The sequence below is a fragment of the Acomys minous genome, assembly GCF_964271855.1.
Source record: "Acomys minous genome assembly, chromosome: 1".
NCBI lineage: Eukaryota > Metazoa > Chordata > Mammalia > Rodentia > Muridae > Acomys > Acomys minous.
In genome coordinates this window covers 176,424,273-176,446,197 of record NC_140483.1, presented here as the reverse complement: position 1 = coordinate 176,446,197, position 21,925 = coordinate 176,424,273, and the positions used below count along the sequence as shown (strand labels likewise).

Below are 21,925 nucleotides of genomic sequence, written 5' to 3'. Positions count from 1 at the left end.
TTGTTAGCCCATCCCATGTATCCTCCCATCCCTCCCTTCCTCCCACTTCCCCCCCCTACTCCCCTCCCCTATGTCTGTGTCTGAGGGGGATCTCCTCCCCCTGAATATGCTCATACGGTATCAAGTCTCTCCTTGGTGACCTATTATCTTTCCTCTGAGTGCCACCAGGCATCTCCATCCAAGGGACATGATCAAATATGGGGCACCAGAGTTTGTGTGAGAGTTAGATCTTCTTCTCCACTCAACAGTGGAGAATGTCCATCGGCTAGTCCGGGTAGGGGTTCAAGGTTTTTACTGCCTATTTTTTCCTTGGCTGTTGCCACAGTTTGCGGAGGACCCCAGGGCCCAGACTCGCCTGTAGTTTTCCAGGACCCACTGGATCCTTCCATTTCCTCTTTCTCCCAGGCTTCTCACACCTAAAGATTCTGCTGAGCATATTTTAATGGTGGTTCTTTTATTTCTCTCTTTTTTCTTTCATTCTGTCCCCACAGTAAATGTACTAGTCACAAGTAGAAAAGGAAAGGTTTGAATGTTTTTCTTGCAGAACAAGTAAAATATAAATGGCATCCATTGAGATGCACATATTTAATTGCCTTGGTCTTTGGTTTCCTTCCTTGACAGTCCTATCACTTGACAGACAGTAATATACGGCCAGAAATTGTAAAGATTACTGGGGAAAGACCTGCTAGAGCAGAAAATTTTCACAAGAGTTAAGTCATTCAAAGGGGCAATAAACCAAGACATGAAACTAGAGTATGGTGCCTCTTATATGCAGAAAGTGGCTCAGGACTGACCCAAGGGCAGGTAAATGTCATGGCCTCCCCACACCTCACTCCTGCTCCTGGCTGGGGCGTTTGGAGTCATTGGAAGGATGGGGATTTGGGTAGAACTATTTCCTAGTACAGACTGTCATCTAGAGCCCTGTAAGCAGTGGTTCACAACGAGCCACTCATTTATCCCTTCACTTACATAGCTTTGCTGTGGTTCCGGCACTAAAATGCTGGAAATGGGTATGAGCAATTTAAAGCACAGCTTTTGGAAGCTATGATGTCATAGTAGAGATCAAATAAACTACTCACATTCTTAAAAAAATATAAGTATTTGTTATAGTTTGAATCATACCATCCTCTCCAAATGCAAATGTTAAAATGTAATCTCCACTGCAGTGATGTGAAGAGGAAGGGCCTTTGGAGAAGTGATTCAGTCGTGAAGGTGTTGTCCTCATGAGTGGAGCGGTCCCTTAAAGGGCTGGAGCGAACTCCTTCAGGCCCTTTACAACTTGACAAAGTGCTGTCTTGGAACTAGGATAGGGCTCCACCCAGATTCTTAACCTACTGATGCCTGCATCATTGACATCACAGCATCTATCATTGTGAGAAACGACTTACTGTTTACACTTGGTCTGTTTGTTTTCACATCATCATAAATGGATAAGATGGTATTATTTTTTTTAAAAAAGAACTATTATAACATAGAGGCTGAAATAAATTAATAATAACAATAACAATAATAATATAGAAGCTGAAAAGCAGTGCCTCTGAGTCAACCACATAGTCATTTGTTTTTAAACCTAGGAAAACTAGAAATCCAACTTGAAGTTCATATGTGTATGTGAATACATACGCATGTGTGTGTGTGTGTGTGTGTGTGTGTGTGTAGGTGGGGGGTGGGGCTTCCATGGATGCATGTCTGGTCTTGAATAATCTAACTGATATTTTATTAATTCTATTTCAGTAAGCAAATGGTTGACAGGCATCCAAAGTTTAAGGGGAAATGGAAAAGTAGGACTATTCGATTCTAATACAAGCCTAGTTTTAACAGTGGGATATTCTATGGCCTTACAGAGGATGGCTTGAGATGGGACACTATAGACAAAGGGGGCGTGTAGAAAAAGTGGAGGCAGAAGAGATTGAAGCCTGGCTATTTACTTTTGTACTTTCTGCACATTTATTTTGAGGGGAGCAGGAGAGAAGTGTTTTCTTTGATTAACACCACAGGACTTTCTCCATCCTCACTACTGTCTAAGAAAAGCCAGCCACAATCTTTATCCCCAGACCTGTGACTGCACTTGAGTGTGAGTGAGAAGACTGAACAGAGCAGTCAGTCCTTCTGAAGAGCCTATACCCTCACTGGAATCAAGGGAATGGGAACCCACAAGCCTACAGGGGGATTTGTAGTTGGGGATGCTCTAGCAGAGGTCCTTACTGCTGAGTCTGGTTTTGCTCAGTTGTCCCTCTTTCCCAGATTCTGGGATACCCCCATTTTTATCTTCAGACAAACACTGGCCGGAACAGAAAATAAGCCTGTCCTGTAGAGGCACATGCAACCCCATGATGCACTGGTTGTATTGGCTCCTGTGGAAAGCACCTGCCCACAGCACTGTGAGGGAACCTGTGGTGGTTACCTGTCAACCTGACACAACCCAGAAGCTCCTGGGAGGATGGTCTCAGTGAGGGACCGCCCAGATCAGATTGGCCTGTGGACGTGCCTGTGAGGAAATTCTTTCTGAATTGGGTTAAGATAACGTTATTGTGTGAAGTAATCTAGACTCAGAAATAAGACAAGTGTCACATGTTTTCTCTTATCTGTGGTTCCTAGCTCCAGATCTTCAGGTGTGAGTGAGTCCATAACCCGGAATAACTACAAAAATCAGGAAGAGACGACCCTGAGGGTGTGGAAGAGTTGTAGAGGGAAAGGAGAAAGTGGGAAGCTAGGGAGGGCGCTTTAATTTAGGAGTGGGGAGGGAGATCATTGCAGGATACAAAGGGAGGATAGATAACAGGGTGCCTGAAAATGCCATAAGGAATCATAGTTTATATTTACTTAAAATTACATATAAGTGTGTTCGCATTTGTGGATATCTGTGTATGAAAGTAGGTATGTGTATGTATATTTCCAATGAAGTTGTACCACTTAAAGAGATAATGCTGCACCCCGCCGCCTCAGCCAGAGCCATAGACTAGCTGCCAGAAACCCCAGCACCAGGCAGGAGAAATCTCCTTTTGAGCTGGTTAAGGGAGCCCAAGAGATACCCAAAATAATACAGAGTATTTCTACTTACCTCAGTTGCCTCCTAGAAGTTGAGTCTGAGTCTCTATGCTGAAGACACACACACTTTGGACACAGGACTCAGAGGGTTGGAGCTGACCTGACCTCGCACTGAGGGCTACATTTCATAGTATGGGAAGGTGCTATGAGGGCTGCCAAGGGAGGGAAGCAGCCATCATCTCTACTCAGCTGTGACACCCATGAACCACAACCAATGAGCAGTATGGCAAGATATCCCTAAAGGCACAATAGTGGCACTTACATCTTGGTAGTAAGCAGCAGCTGTCTAGTTGGAGCAAAGGCCCACTCATCAGGAAGGATATCATGACTGGTAATAGAAATCTAGCCAGCTATCCAGTACTGGTGAAATGGTGTGTCTTAAAGGAGAACCCACCACTGCCACTTGACAAAGCCAGTATAATTACTGGCTGCATTCTGAGTGCTTATACTTATAAACAAAAACACTCTCCACTCCTCATCCAAGAGGCCACATTGGCCAAAAGGCAGAATGCAAGTCATCATGGGGTGGCCAGCCCCAACTGACACATCCACCACATGATTCCTGCTCCTAAGGATCCGAGGACATCACAGAAGAGAGGGCAGAAGGATCATAAGAGCTAGGCAACCAGGAAGTCTGTGGCAAGAGTTGTTCTCCAAGAAATGACCAGGAAACTTCACCTATGATGCTTCAACAATATGGCTGCCTAAATAAGACCTGACAGCACTGATGGACATGCTAATGTAGAGGACGGAAAATTCACTGAGCCCCACCCCTAGATAGAGAACTACATGCAACTAATGATATCTCAACAAGAGAGAATCATTTTTCCCAAGGAGGTAGCTCCTAATCCATGGAATTCATTGTCCCATACAAGGGGTCAGGCCTGAAATCATAACTATATCACCAAACAGACTCATCAAGTTTTATTGTGTTTGTGGGTGTACGTAAAACAATAATAATTAAAGAAAGAGACCATGAATTTGAGACGATTAAGGAGGGGATATAGAAGAAGTTAGAGGGAGGAGATGGAGAAGAAAATGATGTAATTATATTTTACGTTTTTAATTTGCAAAAGCTAGGTGGATATGGTGGTTCATGTTTTAAACCTCAGCACTTTATGAGTTCAAGGCCAGCCTGCTCTAAATAGTGAGACTTATACATAGACTTTGTATACACACAAAAACTAAAACATATTACAAAAAAATAATAATTTGGATGCGGAAGGAGGGAGGGAGGGAAGGAGGGAGGGAGGGAGAGAGAGAGAGAGAGAGAGAGAGAGAGAGAGAGAGAGAGAGAGAGAGAGATGCTTTCAGTCTATCCAAGGAAACATTTGAATACAAGCCTGCACAATAATTAGAGGTGTGCTGGGGTACCCTGAGCATGTGTGGAATGCCATTGCATCCACTAGCTGGAGGACGGGCATGCCCCACAGAGGAAGCCACACTGACCATGTCCTCTAGCTGAGAAGGTAGAGAAGAACTGAGGAAGGTACCACAGAGGCTGAAGCAGATGGGCTCAGGACACAGGTGCCAGACCTACAAGGCCGCAGAGGAGTCGGTAAATATTCGGCACCTTCACAACCATAACAAGCGAAGGAACTTAATGAGCTGATGGCAAGGTGTCATTTGAGAAGGCTTCTTGCCTCCGAGGAGGCTCGGGAACAGATTTGAGATGACCTCGAGTGAACAGTCATGCGCAGACTTAAGGAGGCAGAGCTGAGGTTCTGCTCAAGGAAGCAACAGCACAATAGAAGGCAGAAAGTTTGTGACAGTAAAAAGTGGGCTGAGTGACATCTCAGGAAGGGAGCTGCGTGGGGAGGGACAGACAGAGGAATGGCTGATGATGTCAGTGAACAGAGGTTCCAGCGATACCGAGGACTGCCATCATGGGTGTGGACAAGATAGCAAGCCAGAAAGATAGGATAGTGGGGTTTATAAACCCTTCAGAGGTGAGCCATGTCAGAGTTTGATAGCATTCGGAGTGTGGCTCGACAGAGGTCGCTGTAGAACAGAAGACACAAAAGAGCAGCAAGTGAAAGGGCAGGGTCTAGGCCACCCCAGGAGCAGTTCTGGGACTAAGGAGCGAAATCCAACCACATGCGGGTTCCCTGACAAATGACAGCAGCCCTTTAAGGACGATTCTCACATCACCACAGCCTCCCACCTCCTCAACCACCTCCAGCCTACACACCTGGCTTGATTAACAAAAGTAACCCTCCATGACAGCCCCGCAGAGGCCCCCAAAGTGCCCTACATGACCTGTTTAGTTTGTCTTCTTCGGACGACAGGACGCATCACAGCCATGAAGAGCTCCTGGTGATAAACCCAGTTCCTTACTCTTGGGCCTCAAGCTCTGTAGCTGTGTGCCACAGAGTGCGGATTGTTACCCTGCCTGCCCAATCCGTGGGACTGCACAGCTTGTCTCTCCTAAGAGGTCAAAGACTGGTGTTATCCCCTTCACCAGGCCTAGTATATAACAGATACCAAATAAAACATGCATATTTCCAAAATGTCAGAAAAAAAAAAAAAGAAAAAGAAACTACTTGCTAGAGAGGAAGCTCAGTGAGAGAAAGAGGAGACATGGACAAGGGAGGGCAACAAAGGAGGGTGAATATGGTCCGAGCATATAATGTACATGTATGAAAAGTGTCGCAATGAACCCCATTCTTTATGCAATATATGCTAATGAAAAGAAAGAGCAATAATTTAGAGGATTTTATGAGTTTTCACCCCAAAGTGATGTTTGAAAAGACTCTGATTAAAACTGTAGAAAGCGGGCTTCCTCTGCCCACATTTCAGGAGACAGTTCCTTCAGGCTGTGCCTGGCCCTGGGTGACTCCATTTTGCTAAGAAGTATTTGAGTCCATTTTGAGCACAGAGGAAGATGGAGGATGACTCTGCACTCTGCTGTTCTTGTAGACGCCTCCAAGATAAACAAAGTGCAACTGTTCACTATAAGCACAAAGGTGCCACCTATAAACTTACCAAAGTAGCCTGGCACATGGGAGCACATGGATGCACTAAAACCACATCGAGGGCTGGAGAGATGGCTCCATGGTAAGCGACACTGGCTGCTCAGCCAGAGCCCTGGATTCAGTTTCCCTCGCCCACACAATGCACATGCATGCACGCACGCAGGCAAACCATTCATATACATAAAACAAAAGTAAAAAATCTTTTTTGGCCGGGCGATGATGGTGCACACCTTTAATCCCAGCACCTGGGAGGCAGAGGCAGGAGGATTGCCATGAGTTCCAGGCCAGCCTGGTCTACAAAGCGAGTCCAGGAAGTCAAGGCTACACAGAGACACCCTGTCTCAAATAATAATAATAATTTTTAAAATAATAATAGATTTTTTTATCAGAAAAACAAGTCCAATAATGTATCCCTATCAAACATATGAAGATCAACAAAGTGTAAAACCCTCACCTGAACACCAAAAGGAGTAGGATCCATAACACTGCAATGACAGCGGCCCCACAGACCTGTCATCTGACCACGCAGGATGTCCCTCAAGAGACCCACCAGCAGAGAACTCCCACCTGCCTCCTGGACTTCAAGCTCAGCGTGGTCCCCACTGCTTGATGACCCCAGCTGTACTGCTCACTCCATGCATCATCCCGTCTTCCATCGAGACCCAACCCCAGCCTGGCCTCTCCTGCCCTGCACCTCTGCAGCTCCCACACTTCTGCAGCTCAACCCTGCAGCACTCCCACTTGGGCTGCTAGTGTTCTATCCACCCACCTGCAGAGACGCTCTGCATCTGCAGCAGCCATGCCTCTGGCGAGGCCCCTGTGAACTCTAGGCCTCCTTAGCTCTTCTGCAGCCTTCCTGAAACCTACGCAGAGAGAGATATAACTGCCGGGTGATGTGTAATGAATGAGCTGAGAGTTAAGAGCTGTAGCTGGATTGGAATGAAAGACACTGTGTTTTCCCTGGCCAGCGCCAAAGGGAAATCAAGACTAATCGGCCACGTGCAACCAATCAATCCAGAGTAGCTTAAGAATTGTTTTTCAATAAATGTTAGCACTGTGAAGAGACACAAATGTGTCTGTTTCTGGCATAGCACACTTAGGACAAAAAAACCTTACTCAGAAAAACAACAACTAATCTTAGAAATGTGAGCTAGAGATGCTCCGTGGTTAAGAATGTTCCCTGTTCTTTCAGAGGACATGGTTAGGGTTCACAGCATCCATGCTGTACAACCACCTGTAATGACCAGTTCAGGAGATAAGAGCCCTTCTAGCTTCCATAGGCATACCTGCATATGCTTTATACTCACACAGATACATGCATATACACAAATCCAAGTTAAATTAGATACATAAATTTAAAATAATTACACACTGCACAGATGAATCAAAATGCCACCTCATATCCTATAAAGGGGTATAATTATTATATTATATTTTTAAAAGAATAAATCAATCTAATGTAAAAATTTTAAACCTGCAAAACTAATTTATGATAATTTATTATGGTATGGTATAATGGGGCAAGAAATATAGAGCAGAACTGGCCACTTGTCTGGCATTTAGGAGGGCCTGGTTTCAATCCGCAGCATGGAAAAAAAGGCAATGGTTGTCTTCCACTTCTGTAGATATGATATTTCTTAGTCAAGCACTGTGTATACAGAAAAATGTAATTGATCTGTATAACCATAATGCATTCACTTTTCTGTATGTATGTTCCATTCAAAACTTCTCATAGGTAGATGAATTGTAGATTCCTAACTAGCTTAAATTTGAACAGATTCCCCATCGTAAGATTCAAACAGAAAGATAAGACAATAATCATAAATATATTCCATAAAGTCAAAATAGTGTGCATTTCTGCCCCCCGTGGAGTCTCAGCTATGACCTCTTAGCTCTGCCACAAAGCCATAGTAAATGCACAGAAAAATAGATATGGCTGTATCCCACTGTAATGGACCTGTCATCACTGAACTTCAAATATTATAATTTTCAATATGTCCTGAAATAATAATTTTTCAGTTATTAAACATTGTAAAGCCATTCCTAACTTCTCATCTGTACAAAAATCTGATTTGGCCAGCAGGAAGTGGTTTCTTGACCTTTGCCCTAAGTTGATGTGCATGTAGCCACTTCCTGGGGGTCTAAGGCTCCGCCTGTGCTCTCCTCCGTCCTCCGCTCACCTTTGTAAGTAGGCAGATACTGTATCTTGTCACCATGCAGGAATTTACTGTCCCGAGGCTTGACCAGGCCAACTTGACAGGCAGGGAGGTAGTTAAAATCATGTTTATATGTTGTGAGTAAATCCATATTCTCTTGGCTTGGAATGTATGGGTCAGGCTGGTGGAATTTCACGGGTGGCATTTTGTGAAGCCCAAAATCTCTCCTGAGGAAAAGACAAAGCACATGTCACTGGGAGCCTTGCTCAGAAAAGGACAGTATTGGTTGTCATCCTTGACTCCTCCCCTCAAAGCCACAGAGTCCCTCATTCACCAGGAGCAGCCCCTCTTAGTCATTGGATTTTCTTTGCCCTTTGGCCCAGACTCCAACCTTTTTTTTTTTTTTTTTTTTTTGGCTTGGACCACATGACGACCTTCCCCCGATCTTCCTACTGCTCTTTCAGTTGGCAGAATAAACCCAGCTCTCTAGTACAATTTACAACTTGCCCCAGCCCTGTCCCCTGAGTAATTCCCTATCCCTGCCCACACTGTGTGCCAACCATAGGTTCATTGAGAAGTAGGCCTCTTCTGCAGCCAATCTCCTGCCTGCCTTCCACCCAACATCTCCTGTGGGGCTAACATCTGGTTTTCAGATACACTCACCTTTCTCTCTGTGTTCTCAGGAGCTTCTTCTACTAATATTTATCTCCTCTACTCAACCTTACAGAAAACCCAGAAGAGAAAAAAAAAAAAGCACCAGAGGTACAAAGTCTTCATTCCTTTGGCATCTGCTGCTGTCGGTGCCCCATTGTGTCAAAGAGTCAGAAAGAGTAGAAGCAGAAGACAGGAAGCTTCTCACCAAAGCCAAAAATCCATTCCCAAACCATCCCATAGTTATCACAGGCCCAGGTGGCTCCTGCCCATCACCCTGGCCACACCAGCTGAGTCAGGCTATTCTGCCCACAGCAACAGTCTCTGCTGCCCATTCTCCACACTACAAGTTCAACCAAAAACAAACTGCTTTTTCTTGGATCCCATTTGGCCAAACAGGACAAGGGAAATGCATGGTTTTATTGGTTTTTTGGTTTTTGGTTTTTGGTTTGTTTGTTTTGTTTTTCCCCAAAGGCACTTGTTTGAACAGCCCTGTCAATGGAAGAGAAAGGTTTCTGGACAGGAAAACATTAGGCCAAACAGTAATAAAACCTATTTCCAGGTTGAGACCTGGGGCAGCATTACTGAGCCACGTGTGAGTAGCAAGGGCACCACGCTCCACTGTAACCCGTCTGCATGAATTGTACACAGGGTTGTCAACAACACAAAGCAGGTCCTGAGCATGCTTGGTGGGATGGAGGAGCGTGGAAGCATGAGAATTAGTCTCCCTGGGGCTGCAAGTGAGAGCCTGGAGGCGCTTCCGTTGTACTCCCCTAACCCTTCTAGGCACACCTTAAAATATATCTTAGTAGCAAGAACAGCAGCAGCAGTCTGAGCTGCCTTCCCAGCAGCCTCACTGTGGGCTAACAGCAAGGAGAAGCCAAGTGACCCAGCATCTGGAAGCTGACTGTAGAAACAGGGATTATGGAGGAAACAGGCTGACAAGAAGCTTAATAAGAAGCCCAGGGTCACATGTTTACCCTTCTTAGATTAAGGGCTCTCATACCGTGATGATTCAATGGATTTCAGCAAAACCCTAGGAGACACTAAGCCTCTGTGGGCTGCACAGACCCGGGGCTGGAGTGGGCTATGCTCAGTGATGGCTAACGAGGCTGTGGTCTCTGGGCACTTCTGAGGTACCAAAGCAGGCGATGCCAAAGGCCAGCACTGAGGAGCAAAGCCATCTAAGCTTGCATACTGAGGCTGCCCGCCCCAGAGCTCTATAACTACCTTCAAAAGCCTAGTTCTTCTTGGAGATGCCGGCTTCCAAGGGTCTCCAGACACTAACAGCAAATCAGGCTTCATGCCCCATCTACTGTTACCCACAGAAAATTGCTAAGGAATGTTCACAACCTCACCAGCTCACAGCCCAGCCTCAAGTGGTTCTGCAAACCCAGAAACAGATACACAAAACTTCTTGCTCACCGTGTTTATGGAATGGATTCATTATTGAATTTCTTTCCATACAAAATTCAAATCCTATTATAAATATGCATCTATATTTGAATTCACTAACCAGCTATAGAGCAGGCAAATGATTGGAGGGAGAGGCCCCTCCCCTTCAGGAGAGAGGATCCTTCTTAAATTGAAAGTTCGACTCATTTGTGTTTGGCCCCAAAATAGTCACCATGGCTTAAGAGTGAATTTTATCAGAATTTATATGTGTTTCCTCACTAGACTTTTATGTTGGGAGCATTCACTGAAACCTGACATTAACCACAACATAATTACATGTCTCCAACTACATGTAATCTTACAGCCTTCAATATGTATTTTATTCTTCCCAGAAATTAAGTTTAACAACATTTTTTTTCAACATCCAATGGCTTCTCTCTTCCTATGGTACATTTCCCAGTCTTTAGCCTTGCTGTGACTATGAATAAAAAGAAAAAAGGTCAAAGGTCTAAGTTCCTTTAGGTAGGTAGCTATAAAAACTACCTAGCATGGAAAGCCAAGAGTTAAACTGGACTTAGCCAGGAATTAAAGTGGCCCTGCTAGGAAAGCTAAAGCAACTTCATTTCAAATCATCTGGCAAAGCTACAGAAGGTATTGGACAAGAACAGGGGAAAAGGAAAGGGGAAATTACATAATTGCTAACAAAAAAACATTTGCCTGGAAGTGGGGAATGGAGATTTTTACAGGAGCCAAGCAACATTTACTTTTTTAAAAAAGTTTCATCTTTATGCAAGTTTCAGAACTTATTATAGCAGCCAAGGAGTCAATCATGTTAAAATATAATCTACCTGAGGAGAAGCCCCTCTAGCTTGTCAAAGCTGACCTCTGTCACCCTTGCCCAAAACTGCCCTCTTGAGCTCTTTGTCCACAGAGCGTCTCCTAGCCTACAACTTCACATCTTTCCCTACTGCCTCCTTTCTGCCATATTTAACTTTCCCTAGTCTCTCCCATATTTAAAAGAAAATATCTTGTAATTCTTAAAAACAAAACATTTTATATATTTTATCTGTGTGGTAGAGGCCCAAGACTTTAATCCCATCATTTGGGAGGCAAAGGCAGGAGGATCTCTGTAAGTTCAAGGCCAGCCTGGTCTACAAAGAAAGTTCCAGAATAGCCAAGGCTACACAGAGAAGCCTGTTTTGAAAAACCAAACACACACACATACACACACTCAAGAGACTCTTCTCCTGGGCCTCTCCTCCTGCCCTGTCAGCCATAGAAAGCATCTTTAGAACATCCGTTCCTCTCATGTATTCCCCAACCACCAAATCTGGCTCTACTTCACACAGGAGCCAGGATATCTCAGAGTCAATCTCTGTTTCTCATCCTTAGCCTACTGTATAGATAAATTACCCAGGGCATATCTGTCCTCAAATTCATGTCTTAGTGTCTCTCTCCTTGTCCTCGGTCAACCCACTTCTCATGATTTGTCCTCTTAACCATTTCCTCTTGACAGGGCGAGGATGTACTCTTTGCCTTTGATTTATTTCATTATTCCCATATGTAGTTTTCAAACCTCCCCAGGTCAAAAGACACCTTCGCACATGTACACAGGACTCCTTGGTGTGGTCTGTGGTCTCTAGTAATAAGAAGTAATACTGGGGACCAATCTTTGTTGCAAACTCTAGAGCCCTAGAGATGATGTCTTCTTAGCAAAGTGAATCCCAAACTATAAGGTTCACATCATTTAATAAGCTGTAGGGGCCGGGCATGGTGGTCCACACCTTTAATCCCAACACTCAGGAGGCAGAGGCAGGTGGATCATGTGAGTTCGAGGCCACTTGGTCTACAAAGTAAGTCTAGGACAGCCATGACTACACAGAGAAACCCTGTTAATCATCATCATCATCATCATCATCATCATCATCATCATCATCATCATCATCTACAGGTTGAAAACACAGTTATATGATACACTGTTCAAATGTACCAGGACCCAGATCCATTGTCCTTGAACCATTCTCAAGATGCCCCTGTCTAGTAAGTGGTTCTTACCAAGCTCAGAAATCCCTCAGCTTCATTTCTCCCCCTAGGGTTGCTTCTGCCCTAACCTAGACATGGCTTCTATGTTCTTTAGACAAGAACACCTCCAAGTCAAAATCTCATCAGAGGACTTTTGCATTATTTTGGGAGAAAGATGTCATGCTCTACCTTGGGCCACCTGGAATCATTATTAAAACCACACAAGATTATGCCGCAAGGGGTGAGATGCAGGAAAACAGGCAGCAGTTGTCTGAGCATCGATAGTGTCTAAGTGCTGTCAGGGAACAAATGCTGAGCACTGTTAACTCCACAGCACAGAAATCCTGCCTTTTGGAGATAAGGAACGGGGAGGCCAGGCAGTTTCATGTCTACATGGCCCTAGACCCCAGAAATTTCAATTTGGAAATCAACTAGAGTATATCAGGAACAACTGAAAATTAAGTATGCTCTTTGCATATTGTGAACATTTGTGAGAGCTCTAGTTCAAAACCCATAGTATAACATCAGCAAATCCCATTCTTTATTACTCATCCTCTTTGGGTTTTGCTGTTGTTTATTTTGTTTTTTGTTTCTTTGTTTTTCTTTTGGTTTTTAGAGACAGAGTTTCTCTGTATAGCCATGCTTGTCCTGGACTCATTTTGTAGATCAGGCTGGACTCAAACTCACAAAGATCCACCTGCCTCTGCCTCCAAGTCCTGGGATTAAAGGCGTGCACCACCACCTGCCTTGACCTCCCAATTGTTATGGAGCCTTTCACAGAGGCAAAAACTGCATTTACAGCAGCAGCAGCCCCGCATCCCTTTCAATGCTCCCCATCTTTGATTAGACCGATTGAGCCTCCTCACGCTCACTTCAGCAAGCAAGAATTCTCTCTCAGTAAGAGGGTGTTCGGGAACCAATAAGGAAGCTGGCATGAGTCTCTTTCAGAGACATTCAGCATATTAGCATTAAGGCACTAACGTCACTTTCTGTACTGTATTAATACTGCAGGCCGTTACCTTGACATCACACTGTACATTACTGCTTTCATGTGGGCCATTTGCTCATCACTATTTGCCCTCACCTGGATGTGGTCAGGCCTTCCATTGGAACGGATCCTTTCTTGTATACCCCCTGGGGCTTGAAGGAATTTCTGGGCAGGTAAGACTCGTAGATTGGGTAATTCTCGGTGTACTCGGAGAGAAGACATGGTTTCTCAGTTTTTTCATAAATCTTTGTAGGGAGATGTGGACAGTGATGCCGCCTACAAAAGATACACAGAGAGGTTTTTGGTTTGTTACTTTTTTGAAAGGAATTCATCCAACCTGAAAGCACAGTGTCCTCCAAATGTGACATGGATTGCTGCCATTAAAATTCAGAATTTAACCTTTTCTTTCCTCTCTCAAACTATGTGCATGTCAAAACTGAAAACACGAATTGTTTAATCAAAATATGTCACCTTGTTTTGGGGAAGTATTTAAAATAGTTTCTGTCATAATGAGTAGCTATGGTGTCTACCCTTCTGAGGGCCACCATACCCAACTGCCCTTTTGATTTAAAAAAAAAAAAAACCACAGAGATAAGAAATGGCTAGGCAGCTTCCAGATCCCCAATGCAGGAGGTTCCAGGCTTACGCTTGGTCAGAAGCAGGAAATGTCCTTGGTCCTATCCTGGCCAGGAATGCCAGACAGTGGCTCTGCTTTGGTATCTCTCTTCTCCTCAGTGAGCACCCCTGCCTGGAAGCATTACGTTAAGTACAGCCTGCACACCAGCTCAGGCACCATTCCCTTCTAGGAAACAGCTTGGGAGCTGTTCATGATTTCAGCTGGATCTCAGCTCTTGCAAGGGAAGAGAAAATGTTAGGTAAGTACATGAGGATTAGTGCCCTCGGAGGCCACTGAAGTCCAGCCTAGACCCCACTTCCTGTCTGTATCTGGGAAGGAAACCATCACAAGTGCCCTCCTCTGCCCTTCTGGTCAAAAGAAGGTAGAAACATGACATTCTGATCTGCCCCATAGAGTAGAGCATTAAAAATGAGTCTCCCGGATTGAAGAATCAATCCAGCAGGGTCTGTCAAATCACCTAACAAGGTGTCCACAGAACCACCCGTCCAAAGAAGGGGTCTACCATCAGAAGACATGGTAAAGAAACGAGAGCAATAATTATGCCTTAAGGGGATAATGTACTTTCCCTTCCCAGAAGCCGCTCACTCAAGACTGCTGCTTACAGGCCTCACTCATGGCTGCACTGCTAAGCCCAACTGCTTCTCCAAATGTAACTTCTCCTTTTTATACTTTTATACTTTTATACTTTTTATACTTTCAGAAACTGTCCAGAAGCCTAGGCACGCCTTCCCTGACCCTCCAGGCTTTTCTCTTCCCCCCTCTGAAGTGCTCAGCCCCTTTCAGCCACACTGCTGTTTACCTACCTCCATTACAAAAGGCATGACTTCCTCTCTTCCTCTTTGTCATCCCTACCAAGATCCTACTCTTTCCAATAGATGCTCCCAGGGCTCTGCTCTAGGCCAGCCTGGCATGATTTCTAACATGATTTCTAACTGCATTCCTGGGTCCGTTCAGAGGATTACCATTGCACACAAGTAAAACCGTGCAAAGCAAAACCACTTGATTAATTTTTACTTATGTATACAATGCAGTGTATGCACATGTGTGTACAAGAACACACACACACACACACACACACACACACACACACACACATGCACAAACGGATGCCAGAGCAGGGTGTTAGATATCACTCTCCATCTTGTTTTTGTTTTTTAAACAAAATCTCCCTATGGCTGGCAGGCCTGCCCCCCACCACTGGAACAGCAAGCACAAGCGGCCATACCCAGCTTTACATGGGTGTCGGAGATTCAAACTCAGGTCGTTGGGCTTGCACAGGAAGCACTTGCTCACTGAGCCATCTGCCCAGTCCCCTCCTCAATTCTGAATCTACCAAGCACAATTATGTGTAGCACACGATTTTCCCACAGCCACTTTGCTCACCTATTCTTTCGAGTCTCATTGATCCTCAGAAACACACGCCCTTCATCTTATACCCAAAGACACACGTCACCACCCTCCTCCTTCCTGGCAAGCGCCCACACTCACTTCCTCTCTCATCACCCTTCATTTGTTCACTGCTTACCTGTCAATTAAGCCCATGACCTTCATCTAACATCCCCAACACCTACTGGCCTGATGAGCACACAGTGGGCATTTGGAAAATATTGATTGAATGACTAAGTGTAAAAACTAGATGAATACTGTCTAAGTTGTAATATAGTGAGTCTTTCCCATTAAAAAATGAAACTCTATTTACAGATGGGCAAAGAGCAGCTCTTGTAGCTTCCAAAACCTAAATAAGTAGTGCATAACTTACTTGTGCACCCACACACAAAGCCTATGAACTGGCAAACCATCAGTTAGCAATATCTTCTTGCTTTGGTTCCCAAGTGCAGAGATTACAGGTATGACCATCACACACGGTTCCTTTTTTAATTTTATTTTTACATTTTAATTACAGAAATCAAAACACAGTACAGCACTGGGGGGTGGGGAGTCAAAAACTAGAGAAACCAGGAGCTCATGCTGCTCAATGTAAAGCTAATTTCATTCATGAGGATGCAGGAGAGCAGGGACTGTCATTCTTTGCTGATAACGATGCAAAAGTGGTATGCTGTGTTTGTGTTCCCTGCACTCAAGAGGCACACGTGGGAGAAACTCAAATTTGGAACCAACCTGAACTACAAGGAGAGACCCTAGCTCATAGTAGATAGATAGATAGATAGATAGATAGATAGATAGATAGATTTTAAAAACACACAGCTAGAAGAACAGGCTTTGTTGTCGCCTGTTTGTCTCACAGTGCTCTAGATAGAGCCTCATGACTGAATTAAACCCCCAGCCCTCAGCTGTTTTTTCCAAAGTTACAGGCTATCTTACTGAATAAGAGTCACACTTCTAAGTGTTTACCCAATTGAAAAGTTGACATGTATGTCTTAACAACCGTATTGGTAACCACTGAAAACTGAATCAACAACTAAAGGTAGGAGAGAAACAGAGAAAGTGTAGTATGTTTAGACTCCAGCCAGGGAAGCTGACTCATGCCTTCCTCAGCCAACACCACAGAAGCTTCCTCCTGCAGCAGATAGGAAGAAATTCAGAGACCCACAGGCAGACAGTACACAGAGAGTGAGAGACCTTGGAACACTCAGCCCTAAATGAGTCATCTCCATCAAATCACTCCCCTCAGGGCTCAAAAACTCTGAGGAAGAGGAGGCAGAAAGAGTGTAAAAGCCAGAGGAGAGTGAAGACATCAGAAGAGCAAGGCTCTCTAAATCAACATGATCAAAGCTCATATGAACTCGAGTCTGAGGCAGCAAGCACACAGGGCCTGCACCAGCTCAAACTGATACAACTCAGAGCCATCTGGGAAAAGGCAGACTCTTTGAAGAACTGCAAGGGAGGGAACTGCATGGGAGGGGTGGTAGAGAGGGGAATGGGGTGGGTTCAGGTATGAGGAAAGTGGGGAGGGCTGGGAGAAAGAATGGAAATCATGGGAAGGCATCTCCAGGACAGGGAGGCTCCTTGGAACCTATGATGGTGGCCCTAGCTGAGACTCCTAGCAATGGGGCACATGGAGCCTGAAGTGGCCATCTCCAGTAGCCAGGCAAGACTTCCAGTGGAGGAAGGGGGACACCAACCCACACACAAAACCTTTGACCCAGACAACCAATGACTGACTGGCCCAAACATGAGTTGGATGCCATGAGAGAGAGCCACCACTGACACTAATATTCTTCTATATTTCTATACAGGAGCCTAGCATAAGAGTCATCTGAGAGGCTTCATCCAGCAGCTGATGAAAACAGATGCAGAGACCCACAGCCAAACATTAGTTCACAGATTCTTATGAAAGAGGGAGAGGAAGAGTTGAGTCAGAGAGGCCGAGAAAACCACCAGAAAACCTACACAATCAGCTAACCTGGACCCTCAAGAGCTCACAGAGACTGACCCACCAACCAGAGAGCATCCATGGGACAGATCCCCGTCCACACACACATAAGTAACAGATGTACAGATGCACAGCGTGGTCCTCATGTGGGACCTCTAACAGCAGGAGCAGGGGCTGCCTCTGGCTCTGTTGCCTGCTTTTGGGTCCCTTTCCCCTAACTGAGCAGCCCTGTCAGGCCTCAATAGGAGAAGCTGTGCCCAGTCCTACTTGATGAGCCAATGCGGGTTGATACCCAAGGGAGGTCTCCTCTTCTCTGAGAAGAAAGGGAGAGGGCATAAGAAGAGAAGAAGAGAGGAGAGATAGAGGCACTGGGAGGAGAGGAGGGAGGGGAAGTTCTGATTGGGATGTAAAGTAAGTTAAATAATTAATTAAATAACTAAATAATTAATGAAAATAGCCGAGCCAGTCAGCAAGGCAGTAGGCAGCACTCCTCCATGGGCTCTGCTTTTGTCCCTGCCCAGGTTTCCCTCAGTGATAGACTGTGGCCTGGGATGTAAGGCAAATAAACCCTTTCCTCCCCAGTTTGCTTTTGGTCAGAGGGTTTTATCACAGCACCAGGAAGCAAATGAGAACACATGAGATGAAAATCAACAGAACTAAGGCACTTCATGTGATACCAGCACTCGGGAAGTAGAGGCAGAAGAATCACAAGTACCGGGTCAGCCTGGACTGCATAGTGAGGCGCCATATCAAATACCAGAAGAAACAAGCAGAAGCACCAATACAGAAAGCACCTGTGTTGGTTGCTTGGTCAGTTAGACTTGAGGCAGGATCTTGCTATGTGGCCCTGGCTGGTCTACCACAAAATTAAACATCTTTCTGCCTAAGTCTTCCTCATGAATTACAGGTGTGTGATCCCACTGCACTTGACACGAAAATGACCATAATATAAAATAATGACAGCTGGGGTACACAGACCAATGGTAGCAAACCTGATTAGCATGCATGAGGTCCCAGGTTCAATTCTAAGCACCAATATATATATCTCCACACAATATATATTTAATAAATATATGTGCATATATTTAACTTTTGTTTATATCTATCAAAATTAATTTGTTTACAAATAGCAATGCTAATACAGAAAGGGAAAACTATGTGCATAGGACAAGGTACATGGAATTCTACACTAGCTAATTTTCTGTAACTCTAAAATTGTCCTAGAAAGTAGTCCACCGCTTTTTAAAAGATTAACAGATGAGTGGGCTGCATTCCCAGCAGTAGCGGTCAAGTTGCCCCTGTTGTTAACTGAGCAGTTTACAGATGCATTGATGATGCCACTGCTGATCTGTACATCCCACGAGTGCATTAACATGAATAGCAAGTACTTTTACATAACATTCCTGTTTGCTTTTGTTTCATTTGTAAACCTGTAAATAGAAGAAGCCTTAAGATGCTGCTTTGGTCACTCTTCATTTTTATTATAAAATCTTTTGACTCATGGTAAGTGTTTGATATACAGTCTCCCTGCTTATGGATACGTTCCAAAACCACTGCCAGATGCCTGGAGCCATAGACAATGCTGAACCCTATTTGTACTGTATTTATGTGATCCATACTTACCTCGGTCTAAGTTTAATTTGTAAATCAGGCACAGAAAGAGGTTAGAAAGAGGTTAGCAATAACAGTGTGTGGATCTTAGTGACCTCAGCATATGATGTTTTTGTCTTCATTAAGTTGAGAACGCACCTTTGCACTGAAGGAAACGCTTTATTGGTTCCCCTTGGTGTACCCAGATGCTCTTGTACTTTGAGACTATTATTAGGTAATATAAGGGTTAGTGTGCATAATCCTTTCAATACCACAAGTTGCTCTGATAGATGAACAGTTAACTAAACACTGGAGGGCAAGCAGCACATACAGGGTGGACGCACTGGATAAAGTGATGATTGGTGAGCTGGCAATAGATTTAGTCACACTACTCAGAATGACATGTAATTTTAAACATATGAGTGATTTCTAGAATCCTCCACTTAATGTGGCCAGGCTGCATTTAACTGTGAAGTAACTAAAAATGCAAAGAGAAACCAGGAATGAGGAGCTCACTGTATTCCTATTTACAGGGAGATCTTCCGCAGCCCTGTCCGTGATGGTGTTCAATGATCAACAGAACGTCTTTCTTTAAGCACACATTGTTCGCACTCATATAGTATCAACTGCATTTTATGTACATTTATAATTATTAGCTGTCGCATAGATGAGTTCACTCGAGATAAACCGGTATTTGCAAAATAAATAAAATATTTTCCATTGTATATAAAAAATATTATCTTAATTTCTGTATTCACAATCAGCCCAAGTATCCAAATTTTCACTCTAAGCCAACCATTTTAAGATTCCTACAAACCTCAAACCAAAGCCACGAAGTTCAACTTAACAAAAACACCGCTGCACATGTATTTTGCTCACCCACATTCATGAGAGAAAAGTCAAGATCTCACTAGACCTAGCTTACTGCCAGGCATTCTCAGTATAATGGACTTCACAGGCAGAGCAATCCTTTCCCCTGGCTTAAAGCCTTTTAAACTAGGGAAATGTGTTTGGTTTTTTTTTTTTTTTTGTCCTGTTGCTACTTCTTTTAAATGCAATATATTACAACCACTTATTCCAAAAGAAAAATAAATTTAACAACAAAACTCTGCAACGTGCACTGCATCTTAAAGTAGATTACAATGTGGCAATAAGCTTCCATTACATATTGAAGTTCCATTAAAGAAAATTTGTATTGACATACATTTATCAGACAGGTTTTATTTGCTAGACTTATGAGTTAACTAATCATTTGCCTTACTTTGAAATATCAAAAAAGAAAAACCTTTTGCTCAAAAATGTCTCATTTGGGGGCTAGAGAGTTAGCTCAGAGGTTAAGAGCACTGTCTGCTCTTCTAGAGGTCCTGAGTTCAATTCCCAGCAACCACGTGGCAGCTCACAACCATCTATAAGGTGATCTGACACCCAGGCAGAGCACAGTATACATAATAGTAAGTAAATGAATCTTTTTTTTTTTAATGTCTCATTTGGCAAGACATCTCAAAAGTTGCGATAGTGGCACTTACATCCTAGAGATAACCAACAGCTCTCTAACTGGACTTAATACCCACTCAACAGGAGGGAATTCATACTGAATTTTACAAGGTTTACAAACCTAGCCCATTTCCTATGGGGGAGTGTGTGAAGCATGGTCCATAAAGGAGAACTCACTACTGCACTTTCCTAAGCCAGTGTAATTCCCAGCTGCATCCTAAGTACTTATCCGCGTCCCCACAGAGAAGTGCAGCGCTCACCTTTCATCAAAGAAGCTTCTTTTGCAGCAGAGGCCACTACAGAAACACTTAACCTGGGGTGCAGAGATGGCTCAACAGTCGAGAGCACTTGTTCTTGCCGAGGGCGAGGATCCCAACACACAGACACACACACACACACACACACACACACACACACACACACACACGCTGGCGCAGAGGTACCCATAGCTACGGTCCCTGGGGAACCTGATGCCCTCTTTTGACCTCTGCCAGGACCAAGCACACACATGGAACACAGACACACAAGCATACATGCAGGCAAAACATGAATACACATAAAATGTTTTTTAAAAACAATTTGGAAATCTACAAGTGGTCAAAATGCAGAAAATGCGCAGCCCCAATTAATACATCTACAACAGGATCCTCCACCTAAGACTCGGAAACATTACAGGTGAGGGCGGAGAAAGACTGTAAAAGCCGGAGCATCAGGACCGTGTGTAGGAAACATTACAGGTGAGGGCGGAGAAAGACTGTAAAAGCCGGAGCATCAGGACCGTGTGTAGGAAACATTACAGGTGAGGGAGGAGAAAGACTGTAAAAGCCGGAGCATCAGGACCGTGTGTATATGGCAGGAGAGCTGCACCCGTTAGATCTTAACAATACAGTTTTTTAAGCATGACCTGCCTATGACACCGTCAGTTAACATGCCAGTTGGCTAGGGGAAATTCTCCCAAGGCTCCGGGCCTAGATGAAGAGCTACAGGCAACTAATGGTAACTGAGAGAGAATCAGTCTTCCCCAGGCTCAAGAGCCAATCTCAGCTGGTCAGCCCACATATGCATACAAACAACAAGAAATGGATTAGGCAGGGGATGGGGGGATGGGAGGCACTGGAGGAAGGGGAGGGAGGGGGGAGCAGGGAAATAATGTAAATGTACTCATGTATGACGCCTTAAATTTTTAGGGGAAAAATAAATGTTTCAATGTCTAAGTTTGCTAATGGGGGTCATCTCTTTCCTCAGCCTGTCCCATAGAACCCTGATATCTCTGAAGACTCTGAGATCCATGTCTTGGGTCATCTGCCTGCCCCTAGAGACCTTAGTCTGAGGTCTCTATCCTGGAAGCTAGCCTAGCATCTGATAAATTCAAATAATAGTTGAATGGGAGATGGAAGAAGGGTGCTGTGTAGGAAGAACTACTAAAAGAAAGATGTGTACATGGCCGAGGAAATGGCTTAGCTGCTAAAGAGCAGAGCACTTGCTGCTCTTGAAGCCTTGAGTTCAGCTCCCAGCACTGACGTGGAGTAGCTCACAATCACGTCTAACTCTGGGAGATCTGACACCCTTTTCTGGCCTCCAAGCGTGCCTGCATTCATACACAGACACAGACAGACAGACGTACACTAAAGGCAT

At 44.3% G+C, this 21,925-nt stretch overlaps 1 protein-coding gene across 2 annotated transcripts in view; it reads right to left on the bottom strand.

The window, feature by feature from the left end:
* The window catches only part of LOC311605154 (stabilizer of axonemal microtubules 1-like), a 37,792-nt gene that overhangs the window by 2,871 nt on the left and 12,996 nt on the right, over positions 1 to 21,925 (bottom strand). The window contains exons 2-4 of one of the 2 annotated variants that reach the window (XM_084795482.1): positions 13,332 to 13,511; positions 8,204 to 8,406; positions 6,729 to 6,886 (exon numbers count right to left, since the gene is read on the bottom strand). In XM_084795482.1, coding sequence (XP_084651608.1) covers positions 6,744 to 6,886; positions 8,204 to 8,406; positions 13,332 to 13,511 — 526 coding nt within the window. In that variant the 3' untranslated portion in view covers positions 6,729 to 6,743. Of the gene's footprint in view, positions 1 to 6,728; positions 6,887 to 8,203; positions 8,407 to 13,331; positions 13,512 to 21,925 lie in introns of those variants that run through there. The other variant, XM_084795481.1, reaches the window with a different exon arrangement.